Source organism: Marmota marmota, unplaced genomic scaffold, assembly GCF_001458135.2.
Source record: "Marmota marmota marmota unplaced genomic scaffold, marMar, whole genome shotgun sequence".
NCBI classification, from domain to species: Eukaryota; Metazoa; Chordata; class Mammalia; order Rodentia; family Sciuridae; genus Marmota; species Marmota marmota.
In genome coordinates this window covers 11,257,517-11,272,517 of record NW_025999842.1, presented here as the reverse complement: position 1 = coordinate 11,272,517, position 15,001 = coordinate 11,257,517, and the positions used below count along the sequence as shown (strand labels likewise).

Genomic DNA, 15,001 nt, shown 5'->3' with positions numbered 1-15,001 from the left:
GAAGTGTAGGTTTGTAGTGCCATCTGCTGGCCCATCCAAAGCAGAGGCGAATGTATGCAAAAACTCAGCCATCTGAGCTGGTAACATTGTGTTTCCTGAACAAGCAGTTTGGAGCCTTCCTTTCTTTACCAGGAGTTCCTGAAATAGGACCAGAATTTAAACCAGAAATAACTGAATTGTCATTAAGAGCCTTAGAAAGGGTGACAAACTGCTCAAAGGTGTAGGCCTGTGTTCTTCACCTCATGGGTGCTCAGGAGGCCCTGGAGACAGAGAACTTTGGTTCATTCTCACCTCTGCAATAGAGGCTCTTACATTTTTGCATTTTCATTGTTTGTTATTCTCTTCCTCAGAAACATTTCAGCCAGCCAGCTGCAGTGGTGCATGCTGGTAATCTCAGTGACTCATGAGGGTAAGGCAGGAAGATCACAAGTTCCAGGCCAGCTTGGGCAATTTAGCAAGACTCTCAAAATATAATAAAAAGGACTGGCAGTGTAGCTCAGTGGTAAAGCACCTCTGAGTTCAATCCCTAGTATCACCAAAAAAAAAAAAAAAATGAGAGAGAGAGAGAAGAAAAAAATATTTCAAACCACCTCAGGATTAGAGTCAAGCATTTAACCATACAGGGAAAGCACATCTATCCCTCAAGCATCTTCTCTAGCTAATGCTCATTTACCTTGACTTGGCAAGAGTTTGAAAGTAAGAATCTTATGGACAAAAGTACCTACATTGATTATATATTGCTGTGTAATAAGTCATCCACAAATTTAATGGTTTATACAATGATCCTTTAATATCTCTCAGAGTTTCTGGGAGTCAGGAATTCAGGAGTGGCCCATGAGCAATACTGACTGAGGATTTCTCATGGGGTTGAAGTGGGTGTTCATCTGAAGGTTTGAGTGGGGCTAGAGAATCCATTTCTTGGTAGCCCATTTACATGACTATTGAGGTGAGGCTGGCTATTGGCTGGAGGTGTTGGCTCATCTCCACATGGGCTTATCCACAGAGCTGCTTGAGTATTCTTATGGCATGGCAGCTGGTTTCCTCCAGAACAAGTAGTCTAAGAGGGCTAAGGGGAAACTGCATGCCTTTCTGGCCCCGGAAATCCAGTGAATTCTGTTGATATGGCAGGAATATGCCTCACACTCTTGATAGAGGAATGAAAACATTATGTTGTAATAGAAAATGTGAGCTGTTATAGCCATTTTTGGAAAACACAGTCTGCCAAAGTACCTAACACACAGTTACAGTGCATAACACAGGACAGCTAAAAAGCATACCCCATTTTGCAGATGAGGAAATTGAGACTGAGAGAGACCCCCTTGTCTCATGTCTGATTAGAAAGAATAAAACCCAGTTCTGACTCCTAGTCTACATTGGCAGAGCTATCCAAGTTATTTCTTGCTTGACATTTTTGCTGTTGTGACTAAGAATCATGCTGATTGTTTTATCTTTCCAGATCTTCAAGGTAGGAATGATTCTCTTCATTCGAGTGTTTTGCATAAGTTGTTCAATAGTACCTCCCTATAACTTGCCATTTTATTGAGTTATGCTATATGTCTGTGGCTGAAGGTTTTTATCTTCATATAGATATATACTGAGTCCCTCTTGTAAAAGCACTATGGCAGTGGGAGAAAATGACACAATTTCCGTGTAATTTGCCTCAAAAGTTTTAGGAATAACAACCACATTGTACTTTTGTGTTCTTATTCTGTTTGCTTACCCAAATATTTCATCTTACTTGTATTTAAAACAGAGTTATGTGTCCCCATCCTTCTCCTTGATAAGCATCCGCAAGATATAGGAAGTAAATACAGTCAACCTCTGGCTTCTGACTATAGCTTTGAAGGCAACCAACTTGACCTATTCAGTTCTACCTCTCTACTATCCAAATTCTGGCCTTGGATTGTGTCAAGCTGAAGAAGAGAGAGGCCACAATTAATTGCATCTTGCTTTCAGTAGTTCCCCTGCTACCTGGTGATCCTAAAAAGAGCAGTGACCATTCTCTGATGTTCTATCAGAATTAAAATTAAAATCCAGATGCTATAATCTTTCTCTGTTTTTCTTGGTTTCAGGTTAAACTTCCTTTTCCTGTAGATCAAATCACAGATCTTCCAAGGAACGATTTCCAGATGATGATTAAGATGCACAAGCTAACCTCAGAACAGTTAGAGTTCATTCACGACGTCCGGCGGCGCAGCAAGAACCGCATCGCAGCTCAGCGCTGCCGCAAGAGGAAACTGGACTGTATTCAGAACTTAGAATGTGAAATCCGCAAATTGGTGAGTTGACCCATCAGTTGTGTTCAGTAACCAAAGTGACCAGGACTGATGTAAATTTGTAGCAGTGATGACTGGAGAAATAGAGAGAAGGGGCACCCTTTTGGGAATTGGATTTATTTTTAAGGAAATTTCTCAACAGAAATTTTGCATTGTGTGTGGGTGTGTAGGTGTGGAATTATGTGTCATACCCTTCAGTCATCCATATAGAATTTTTTAATTTTCCATTTGATATGTAATAATAGCAGATATTTATTGCATGCACCAGTGGACTAGGTATTCTTCTAAACTATTTTTGTGGATGATCACATTTAATCTACACTATGACTTAGATACTATTTTATCCCCATTTATAGAGGAGGAAACTATGATGCAAAAGATTAGGTAAATTTCCTTGGATGAAAACCTAGATGTCTGATTCCAAATGGTGTTATTTTACCACTGCTTTCTCTGCGTCCCAGCAGAAGAGTATAGGTGAGAGATAGGACATCTACCTACAGAGAGGCAGTTGCTTAGTGAGATGATCTAGCACCCTTTGCAGCCCCAGGTCCTTGATTTTGCAATTCTTCTAAAAGTGGCTGCCATCTCTTCCCTGTGCCTGAGAATGTTTTATCTCAGGAAACAAATTCCCATCTCCCAGGCTCCTCCATGCTCAGAGTTATTTGTCCCCACCCTTCTCCTTGGTAAGCATCCGCAAGATATAGGAAGTAAATACAGTCAACCTCTGGCTTCTGACTATAGCTTTGAAGACAACCAACTTGACCTATTCAGTTCTACCTCTCTACTATCCAAATTCTGGCCTTGGATTGTGTCAAGCTTAAGAAGAGAGAGGCCACATAATATGGTCAAGATATCCAAATTCTGGCCTTGGATTGTGTCAAGCTTAAGAAGAGAGAGGCCACATAATATGGTCAAGATCTAAGTTTAGGTTCTCAGGCTATTTGCAGCAAATTCATTGCCTCGTGAGCAATGATGAGATATTGGGAAAGCCCAAGGAAGTATTGTATAATTTATTATTAAGATAACCCTGGGGGACTGTAGTTCAGTGGTATAGTGTTTGCTTAGCACATGTGAGGCATTGGGTTCGGTCCTCAGCACCACATAAAAATAAATAAATAAAATAAAGTTGTAAAAAAAAATTAAGAAAAGATAACCTTGGACTTCAGGGGTTTGCTATTGTTCTTGTTTTGACATGATACAGGGAAAATCTGCCCATGGTCAGTAGATCCCATCACCTGCAAAGTAAAGCCAAAGCTCCTTAGTAAGGTCAGTCCTTGCTAAGGAGCAATCCTAGTGGGAGGCTGGATAACAGGTACCAAAATACGATTAGAGAAATAAATTGCAATGTTTTACAACTACAGAACTATAGTTCATAACAATTTATTATTTATCTTATAAAGAACTGGAAAAGAGGAGCTCAAAGTTTCCCCCAAAAAAAGAAATTAAAAGTGGTTAAGGAAAGAGAAATTCAGGCTAATTAGCCTGAATTGATCATTCACATTGTATTCATATGTTGAATTATCACATTGTACACCATAAATATGCACAATTAATATGCGTCAACTTAGAAACATTTTTAAAGACATACCCTGCTCTCCATGATTCAGTTTCTAAACTGTCCCTCTGGCATCTCCTTTCACTGCCTTCTTAGGATTCAACCCCTAATGATATCAAACTGTCCATATTTACCCCACATCTCCTGCTGTTTTATACTTCTGCATTCATGCCTACTGACTCCCCTCTACCCTGGACATTCCTCTACTTCTTCCTTCTCAAATTATCTGCTTTGTGCTTTAAGAATCAGGTCAACTCTTCAGGAAGTCTGCCTTTGCTGAGTCTCCAGTTAGACTGAGGCCTTGCCCTGGGAGCCCTGATCTGCCCTCTGATTTAGTGCTTATCGTTCATTCTTAGATTATTTGTGCATGTGTCTGTCCCCGCCACCGCCAACTCTAAACTGTAAGTTCCTCAAGGACAAGACAGTGTCTTCATCATCTCTGAATCACCAGCATTGGCCCACTGTTGGCTTTTAAGAACTTACTGGAAGTTGTGACAATTTAGGCCAGAAGATTACAAATTTTTTTGTTTTCCAAATTTTTCCTTAGTGTTTTCTGTTTGTTTGATTTGTGGGGGGGGGGGGGGGGGCAGGAGGTTGTTTTGTTCTTTACAGTGCTAGGACTCAAACCCAGTGCCTTGAATACGCTAGGCAAGAGCTTTACCACTGAGTTATGTCCCCAGCCCTCATTGTTTTAATACAGAATATAACTTAAACCACATAAGGAAGCAGGATGTTCCTGCTGGTGATTGTGGATCTTCTGAAAGCCTGGTGGGCTTAGATCACCAAGACAACCAGGTACAAGTCTACAGGGTCACATCTCTATAGTAATTCTTGCTCTGCCCCTCTCTTCAGGTAGTAGAGAAAAAGATTTTAATAACATTCTGCTGTTATAATTGTGTAATACTGAACAAATAACAAAATCTGAGAAACTATATAGCAGATATCTAAAGATAGAAACTATATAGGCAGATATCTACCTTTGCTGGTATTGTTCGGTGGAAAAACTAAGAATTCCTAGTTCTGCACCACTTTTTGGCGACCACTTAAATACTATGCTGTGTTCCAGTGCTAAGAGTGCCACACGCTCATCAATCTGTGTCTGTGATTTAGAACTTATGTTTTTACCCAAGGCGTAACTCATGCTGCCTTTCCTGCAGAGCCAAAACTCTCACAAGGGGCACCTCATTTTCTTTCCCCTAGAAAGTGGCCCAGACATTTTCACAAGTGGTGTGTGCCTTGGCCAAGCTGCTGTGGCAGAATTGAGACTGAGATTCCTTTCCTGGTGGCTGGGAGTTGCTGCCCCTTCCTTTTCAGGTTTCTAGGTTCAAAGGAGAGGGGTCCAGGTGACCCATCATGCATGCAAGACTCTCTTCCCAAAAGACCTCTCTTGTTGATTTATTTCTTATCAGCTAAACAGGTGCTCCACTCATTTGCCTGATCCCGTGACAGAGATGGCCTGGGCAGGAAGGACAGCTTCCATCCCCACCCCTCTCACCCTGCACAATCCGCAGCAGGCCCCACACTCACTTCCCACACCCACACCGTCTCCCACACACCCGCCACTCCGCTTGTGCAAACTCGCATAATGTATTTCTCTCGAGTCGCACTTGTACATCTGTTTATTTTTCATTTTTAAAACATGTTTTCTTGATAAATTTATAAATATTTTAGCAGGTGCCCTTTCCCCATGTAAATCTCTCTCTCCGACACACATGCCCACGCTGCCTGCCAGATTGTATTCGTGTTACAGCACGTGCAGCTACCACATCGGAGACTTGCTCCTTGTGCATGCGATGTCTGCTCCTCTCTCCCTCCTCTTCATTTCCCTCCCTTCCTCCCTTGCCCTTCCCACCCGCACCAGCAGAGGGCTGGCCAGGAATCCCTTCACACTGCCTCAGGCGCCTGGTTTCCTCATCCACTTCATTATATGCAACGCATGGACCTCGCATAAACACCGATGGTAAAACCTTAATTAGTCTCCTCTCTGGTGCTACACTCATCTCTCAGAGGAGGTGATAAATTTTAGTAACAGAAGCGCCGTATGTGGGATTTGACTTAAGGGGGAAAGCATCTCAGAATCGTGGGCTCGTATGTCAGGACTCAGGCTCCACGTTTCTATCTTCCTGTCCTGCGTCCAAGGTCCCAAAAAGGGAACTGTTGTATTCTGTCTGCTGTGATACAAAGGCCAAAGAGCCTGCAGGTGTAGGTTGAACCACATGAAATTGCTGATGGTTGATTTTATTTGTTTTTAAGTAGACTTACTTCTTCAGGGTAGTTTTAGTTTTACAAAAAAATAGAATGGGATATTCAGAGTTTCCAGTTGCCCCCTGATCCTACACACTCACAGCCTCCCCACTGCCAACATGCCCTCCAGAGTGGCACATTTGCTATAATCTACATGGACACATCTTTGTCACCCAAAGTCCTTACTTACACTAGTGTTCACACTTGGTTTGTACATTCTGTGCATTTTGACAAATATATAAAAGACTATATAAAGAGATATATAGATATGTATGTGTATATATATATTCATATATATATACACATACTATAGTACTCACCCCTATAGTATCATACAGATTAGATTCATTGACCTAAAATCATCTGTGCTCCACTTATTCATTTATTCCTTACTCTGGTAACCGCAGATAAGCTTTTAACTATCTTCATAGCTTTGCCATTTTCAGAATGTCAGATAGCTAGAATTGGTCAACTTTTGCCTCTTAAAATGGCAACCCAATACAGTAGAGGGAGATTTTCAACTATAAGGTTTGGGACTAAGACTTTTTCCAGTTGATGTTCTACAAACCTCAAATTCCAGGAAATTGGGGCATTGACTTCCTGCTGTTTTCCGTTTGGTGGTGATTTTGCTGTTCTCTTGCCTGGGTCTCAGAGAGGAAGCATGAAGAGACACCACAGGGAACGTATCCATGGCAGCAGACATGGCCAAGCTGTGTGTCCAGGCTCCCTGGACATGTGTAATTTTTAAGTGTCTGACCCTGACCTCATTGTTCATGAGATGTGTTATGATGTATGGTATATAAAAATAAATGTTGGTCTTGTGCCCTCAGTTTCAGAATTGATCAAGCCTTCTCTTTTTTCCTCTATTGTCCAGGTATGTGAGAAAGAAAAACTGTTGTCGGAGAGGAATCAACTGAAAGCATGCATGGGGGAACTGTTAGACAACTTCTCCTGCCTCTCCCAGGAAGTCTGCCGAGACATCCAGAGTCCCGAGCAGATCCAGGCCCTGCACCGGTATTGCCCTGTCCTCATCCCCATGGATCTCCCTGGAGCCTCCAGTATTAACCCCACTCCCTTGGGTGTTGAGCAGAACCTTGCAGCCTCCCAGTGTGCAGTGGGGGAAAGTGTGCCCTGCTGCTTGGAGCCAGGTGCGGCTCCCCCCGGGCCCCCTTGGGTCCCCAGCAACGCCTCTGAGAATTGTACCTCTGGGAGGAGGTTGGAAGGTTCTGACCCAGGAACCTTCTCTGAGAGAGGACCTCCTCTTGAACCCAGGAGCCAGTCAGTGACCGTGGACTTCTGCCAGGAAATGACTGACAAGTGTACGACTGATGAACAGCCCAGAAAAGATTACACCTAGTGACTCGGATCTGCCTCCCAGTCCTCACACCTCTCCCATCCAGGTGTTCTTCAGTCAGCCTATGGCACTGTTCATCTGTTGTCTTGAAGAACCAAGAATGAATTTGGTGCACACTACAGTGGTCTTAGCAGCAATACTGTTCTGAAGTATTCCCTCCTCTCTTCAAGCAGGAGCAACAGAGTTACCTTCACAATGGTGCTACCCCTTGCTCAGGCAAGGAAAGACAACAGTGCGACACTGTCTGTCTGTGGGTTAATTTCAGTCTTCACAGGGATAGACTACAACACCTCGAGGACCCAACCACGGATTTTTTTTCTCAGTGGCCCATGTCACAAACCCTATCTCAGGAATTTCTTCTGAATGTTCAATTTTTTTCATTGAAGACAGCTTCTATACACATCAAAATTTTATAGCTATACTGTACATATTATATATAATATATATAAAGTATATATATATATATATATCCATATGCAAAAGTCCTGCATGCCTCAATTTTCTCAAAACTGGAAACTTCATTTCTCATTTATAAACAGGTTCCAACATTCCTCTTCTTTTGTCTCTGATGCTTAAAACCAGTTTGGTAACTGTTAACGTTTTTCTTGCTTCACAGTTCAATTTGTGCTTATTTATGGATAAAATTCAATGTTGGAAGCTTTTCAAGGTTTTATTTTAGACCCTTATTTTGTTTGTTTAGTTTGGTTTGGGCACCGCCAGGTGGTGTCGTGTGAGCATCGTGGGTTTGTTCTCCGTTTTTGTTTTGTTTTGTTTTGTTTTTCCTTGCAGATACTGTACAGTAATGGTCAACTTTGCCACTTGCACTGAGTCTTGGGTCAAACCTATTTTCTTAAATGAAGTTGTAACTTCAGTATAACTCAAGTATACTGTATATTCTTTGCTTTTAGTTTAAAAAGTAAAACATTTTAGCTAATTTTAAAAAGCACTCAGGTGATAATTATGTAGGAAAAACAATCTTGCCAAATAATGAATTCATCCTAGGATGTTTAGACAATAATCTGCTTGAATATTTTTATATTTCACCTCGTCCCCACCTTTCCCTAAGTAAAGTTTAACTGCAGATAAAGGACTTCAGAGTTGATGCTGGATGTTCAGATTCCTGGGTGGGAAGAGAGTTTGGACATCTCACTCAAAATTGCATCAAAGTAGCAGGAATCTATGATTTCTCACCAGAACTCAGCAGGCAAAGGCTCCTAGAAATCAAGCTAGAACTGTTTTCTTTCCCAGGGAGTAGGCTCATCCATTTCAGCACTTCATTAGCTTGCTCTTAGAAGTGTTATGCAGTAGGACCTTCTCCTTTGAAGGACCAACCATCGGCTTTCCTGCCTGGGATTGGCCTCCCAGGACATCTCCCCTGAGGGAATTTGAGTCGCAGCCTGAGGGTCCTGTTTAAGGGGCAGCTCCCCGAAAGTAGGAGAGAACATGGCAGACTCGAGCCTGAGATCCATCCCTGACGCGGACTAACACATTTCTTCTCCTTTCCTTCTCCTAATGCTAAGTTGTACTCTGAGGCTTTTTGCCATTCTCTTGTCTGAAGGCAGCTTCATTCAGAGGCTTTGGAGGAGACATCACCAGGAGTCCTCCCTGCCCCTCTTCCCAAACACACACACACATACACCCTACCCTCACCTGATGATCATTTTCTTCTCTTGCTGCAAAACTGGTTGGCTTGCAACCCAGAGAGAGCAGCTTCCCTTGGCTCTGGGGACATCCTGGCCCCTGGCCATGTTTACAGGAAGGTGTGCCCCAAGGAAGAGGAATCAGCTCCCTCCTTCCAGTGGTCCCATCTCCTCTCACTAAGCAGCCTGAAGGCCACTTCAGCCTGGCTGTAAAAGAGAGTCCAGAACAGTTTGATGTGGGAATGGGGTGGTGGGCAGTGGGAATAGATGGTTGACTTTGTTTCTTTTTTGTGCCATTGTTTGGACAATATTAAAGCTGCATGTAAAAGGAGAAATTAGTATATGATTAGTAGGCGAAAAGTGAAATCATAGTAACATATGTTTTAGTATTAACTTTTTTCTGTACAAATATTAGCACTAAATGTTTAAATATGTATGAATGCCAGAAATTTGTTGGTTCATGCAGTAGGATTTAAAAAAAAAAAAAAAGGCTTTTCTTTTAAAATAGTTCCACTTTTGAAACCTGCCTCTGGGTTTTCGTTTCTCCATGTGTGTGTGTGTGTGTGTGTGTGTGTGTGTGTGTGTGTACACACACGAACTTGTCAAAGACAGATTTTAATAGAGCTCTGTGTTGGAGCTACTGTCTTTTGTTACAGTTGTTGGAATTTCTCAGCCTCGTAGAACAGCTCTGTGCTTCACCGGGAGGTTTGCCTTTGTGGAAAACTGGTGACAGCTAGAATTTTAACTCAATGTGAATCATGTGATACTTCACAGGTGTGTGTTATGGTGCAAGAGTCAGCAGACAGTATTTTTTTTTAACTCTCCTGTTGCCTTTTAAGTGACCTCTCCTCTTCTTTTAAAAAAGGAAAGTCTTCTGCTCATAACTAACCAGGTGCAGACCAGCTTCTTTGCTTGATTTACCCTGGTAACAACTCATGTGCAACTGGTAGTCTTGACCACATTCCATCTATTTCCCCAGGTTTCTGTTGTTCAGTAGCCCAGACCTGAGTGGCAGCCATTTCCAGGAGGGAACGGGTCTCTTTTTCTCTTCACCCTAACTCAACCTTCATTTCCCTCCCATCAGCCTCTGCCTCACTTTTCTTCCTCTTCCCCTGCCCAACCTCTGCCATGGGAACTGGCTTAAAAAAAAAATGTTAAAAAAAACAGTCATTCTACTTCTGAAGTATTTTTAACAAGTTATTTCATTCATTAGCCACAACAAACAGTGACTGATTTTATGTAATTGTTCATGTGATAGTCTGTGTCTTTTGCTATTCTGAATCATTGTTTGTCAGAAATATTTCTGTCTCAATTCAAAGGGAGGTCTTGCTGGGGACCAGAATCCAAATTGCCTCAAAGTGGAATTGAAAAACCCAGTCTGTCTTCTTTACCTGGGATCCCTTAGTCAACCTCATGCCTTTTATAAAAAGGAAAAGCAAGTGAACAGCAAAGAATAAATGTTTGCACAACAAGGTAACATTCAGTTGTATTTTTTAAGAGTTCTTCCTTACAAAAATAAAGAACACTCCAATAGTGGGCTCTTTGGGAGGATCTCTGTGACAGCCTGGTTGCATTTCCAGATGGTCAGGATAATAGGAATGGATTGTGGTGGTAGGGCCAGTGCAGGTGACCCCAAGACTAATTAACATCCCACCTAAATCTAGTCCTCTCTGGGGATCCATCTTTGTCCTATTTGTGTCTCCAGACCACCTCCCTTCATTCAGGTTGGTCAGGCTTTGGGCAGGTGAGTGCTTTGCTATATGTCTTTGTTTCTCTGCGTTATCTGGGGGTGCCTTGAATAAAATCAAACTTCATTACATACTGATTCTGGAACAAAAATGGTTTTTAAAACTTTTTAAAAGAAAAGAAAAAGCTGGCAAAGTTACTAGGCCATCCTGCTACTTCTCTTCCGAGTTCCCATAACGATGACTCAGGCGTCAGAGGTGATGCTGCAGTAGAAAATGTTATTTTGTATGTTGTACAAAGTAATTTATTGACTGTCTTTCTAAAAGTATGCTGCTTTTTAAGATGCACTATAATTTTGGATTTAATCCTTGTATAGCTTTTCCAAGGAAGTAAAAAAAAAAGAAAAAAGGCTAGTGACTAGTATGCCAACTGCCACTTCTCCTTAAAAAGGAGCTCGGGGACCAAGCTACAGGACTTTCATGAGAGGACTGGCAAAAACCTACATATTCTCTTTTAATGTTTATGATTGCCATTAAAGAAGAGAGAAGAAGGAGAAGCAGCAACAGCAAACATGGATTTGAAAATCGTAAGCCTTTAAAGAAACCTCAAAGTCCTGCCCCAGGAAGCTGCTCTGCATCCAATGAAGTAGTATTTTCCTCTCAAAATGAGTCAAAGCCTGCAAAGCTTTCTATAGAACATAGCAAACTGCTTCTATACACCATGCCCCATTTAAACTAGGAGCTGTTTTATAAGTGACTTCAAACTGCTCCACTATTGCTTACAGTTCAGGAGGACTCTTCAGATCTGGAAAGATTTGGGTAAAAATTAAGTTTTGTCCTCGAATCATGGAAAACAGACTAGAGATCAAGATTTTCTTTAAAGAATAAAGCTATTCATTGTATCATGAGTTAGTGTTTCTTCCCAAATTCGGGATCTTCTTGTAGGTCCAATTTTTGGCAAGTCAGTTGCCAGTGAGATGCCCTGTGTCAAGTTGGTATTCATAAAGGAAATCTGTGTGCATGGAGGCATTTTGTGTCCAAAGTGTATGTTTTAATACTGCCCGAGCCATCTAATGACCCAAGCATCCAAGACTGATGCTGTAGAATAGAATATATTTGTACACAAATAGCGTGTGCAAATAGTATTTGTATATAGAAAAGTCTTCTTGTGGCAGATTGAGGATAAATTATTCAACCGACGGTGCAAAAACATTACTTGCAAAGAGAAGTAAGTGTATAGTATTTTCCTACACTCCACTCTGGGTCATAATTATTTATATCAAATGAATATCAGTACATTTTAATCGTAGTATGAAAATGATGCTGCCATTTTGTGAAGAATACCCACTTGGTTGCAAAGGCCAACTTTTGTAGCTTTGATTTAATGTTGTGACATGGTGTATGCATTTCACTATTAAGCAATGAACAAGCAACTCTGACTTTCATTTTCATTCCAGTTTATTGACCTCAGATAAAACAGTGGCCCTTGGTAGAAGCAGAAGTGCACCAAGACCATTCATTTCAGGTAGACTCACATTCAGTGCCAAATGCTCCCATGGGGATAATCGGACATGGATATCAGGAAAGAGTGAAGGGACTTGGACAAAGAGAGCTTTTCCTATGTTTGATGCTAAGTCTTCTACCAAAACATGTCTGGAGGCAGAACAGTGCATTTTGTGTGTGCAAATGCTAGAATGTCCATTCACACTCTGACAAAAGAACATGGCACTTCTAGTGAGTTATCAGGAAGATGGCAAATGCATTTGGGAGCTTCGGGTGCTTGTTAGACACAGTGAGCCAATCAAGGCAAGAGGGCCTGTGAGAATTTGTTCCAGAACCAGTCTGATGCAAGTGCACCTCTAATATATGCCTTATAAACTCCAGAGGCCATATTCAAAACAGGGTCTTCTCAGCGTATGCAAGGGGCTGCAGCCCCTCTTCCCTTCCCCCCAGGTCGAACAATACGGACAGTTTTCACACATATCTACCTGTATAACCCTCTGTACCTCTCATAACTGGTCAACGACTGTAACAGGTTACATCAGGTGTTTTTCTACATACTTTTTACACAGATTCTATTCGATTAATGTAACTTAATTCAATGCATCATTTTATTGTACTAGTTCTTAGGCTTGTCCTTATTTTTGTTTTCTAAGTGATTGTGGTTTTTCTTGTGGTTTTTATTGTAAAGATGAAATGGCGGTTGATGCTTATTATCTGTAACTAAGAATTTTTACCTTTTTGGGGAAAACATTGCTAAGAACTAATGAATTGAAACTTCATTTACTCATTGTAAATACACTATTGTGCAAAAAAAAATTCACTCAGTTGAATTGCTAGTGTTAACTGAATTTTGTCTAGACACCATTTCTGTTGATGAAATAAAGACATATCATTATGCATTGTAAACTGCTTTTTTTTTTTTGCCTCTGATCCATGTTTTACAGATTACAGAGTGGGAAGCCTGTAGAAATATTTTCTTTTTAAGAGGACATTTTTCTTCTTCTAGTTTGGACCTTTCCCTACTACCTGATTAAACTGATTAGAAATCTTAAAAATTTTATAATGCTAGTGTAATTCCTAAACTCTGAATTTTAAAAATCCTTAGTGCTTATTAGAGTAGATAAAAAGCATTAAACCCAATTTCCTGGTTTTGATATTGAACTGTAGTTTTGCAAAATCTTACTATTGGGAAAACTACATGAAGGGTATTATTTCCTTCAGATATATGTGAGTCTAAAATTATATCAAAATAAAATATTTGCTTTATAGAACAAACAAAAAATAAAACTAAGCTGAGCATGGTGGCACACACCTGTAGTCCCAGGTACTTGGGAGGCTATTGTGGGAGCATCACTTGAGTCCACAAATTCAAGAGCAAACTGGGCAAGAAAATGAGACCCTATCTCAAAGAACTTTTAAAAATAACAATAATAAACATTAAAAAACCCTAAAACTAAATGAACGTGAACGGGAGAGGGCATTAAACCAATATAACGATGCAATAAGTCTCAAGGACAGAAGTTTAGAATTACAGGGAGTAAATATAGTTAAACAAGCTTGTGTCTTGGATTTTTATGTAAAGGGAAAACAAGATACTGCATTGTAGACATGCCAGATGTCCATGAGTAACACAGGACTCACACTTCGAGGTAAGAGAGAAGCCACTAGAAGAGAGGAGTTGCAATGTGGCTGGGCTGACAGCGAGGCTGTGAATAATGAATACACACAAGGTCCATCCAACTCAGTGCACGGAATCCAGGCCATATCTCATCTGCCAGATGGGAAGACTGAAATTAAAAGCTGCTGCACTCCACTCCTCTCCTTCAGTGATTACCCCAGGTACTTGGGAAGCTAATGCAAGAGCATCACTTGAGTCCACAAATTCAAGACCAACCTGAGCAAGAAAATGGGACCCTATCTCAAAAAACAAAAACCCTAAAACTAAATGAAAGTGAATGGGGGTGGGCATTAAACCAACATAACAATGCAATGAGTCTCAAGGACAAAAGTTTAGAATTACAGGTTCAGGCACCTACTGAGTCATGGAAGGCTTCCAGAGAACACTAGATTATTTTGTTGTGAAAACATCAATGTCATACAAGAGGTAGATCATTTTTGCCTGAAGCCATTAAGTTATTTAATCCAATCTTGGAAAATCAGGAGGGTTACAATAGCAAATTTTTCTGTAGACAAACCTGGTAATTTAGAACTGTGATCATTTGCAACTTCAACCTTAACATTTGCTTCTGTAGCAGGAGTGATAGTTGTTGTATAAAAAGGAATAAACCTCACCAGCTTTTCTATTCTGGAGAAAGGAAGCATGTGAAGACTTTCCAGCCCCAGATGGGTAGTAGTCATTTTCTTCCCTACTATGAATAAGGGAAGAAAATGACTTCCCTGTGAGTCATTTGTATCTACTCTGGCCATAGTGAGGACTGGCTCCCTCCTCATCAGGACAGTTGCTTTATTGTATGTATTTGGAAATAGCTTGAGTTGTTCTTTGAAATTGCTTTGGAATGTTTTACTCTTCTTTAACCCACTCACAAGCCTTCAGCTGAGACACATTAACAAGTTTATATATGATGTGTATTTAACACCATCTGGTGATGGTGTCCTAAACATGGAATGGGTTCCTAGTTCTCCCCATTGAGCACCTTTGCCTTCCTAATACAAATTAACATGGTACTTCCTGGTGTCAAAGAATGAAGGCCCAGAGAGCTGAGGAAAAGCACACAACTCATTAT

General features: G+C 40.9%; 1 protein-coding gene across 7 annotated transcripts in view; it reads left to right on the top strand.

The window, feature by feature from the left end:
* Bach2 (BTB domain and CNC homolog 2) overlaps positions 1-13,163 on the top strand; it is a 343,819-nt gene extending 330,656 nt beyond the window's left edge. For all 7 annotated transcript variants that reach the window (XM_048809768.1, XM_048809789.1, XM_048809798.1 and 4 more), the window contains 2 exons: positions 2,073-2,279; positions 6,950-13,163. In XM_048809768.1, the coding sequence (XP_048665725.1) occupies positions 2,073-2,279; positions 6,950-7,432 (690 nt within the window). In that variant the 3' untranslated portion in view covers positions 7,433-13,163. The remainder of the gene's footprint in view (positions 1-2,072; positions 2,280-6,949) is intronic.
* The last annotated feature ends 1,838 nt before the right edge of the window (positions 13,164-15,001 follow it).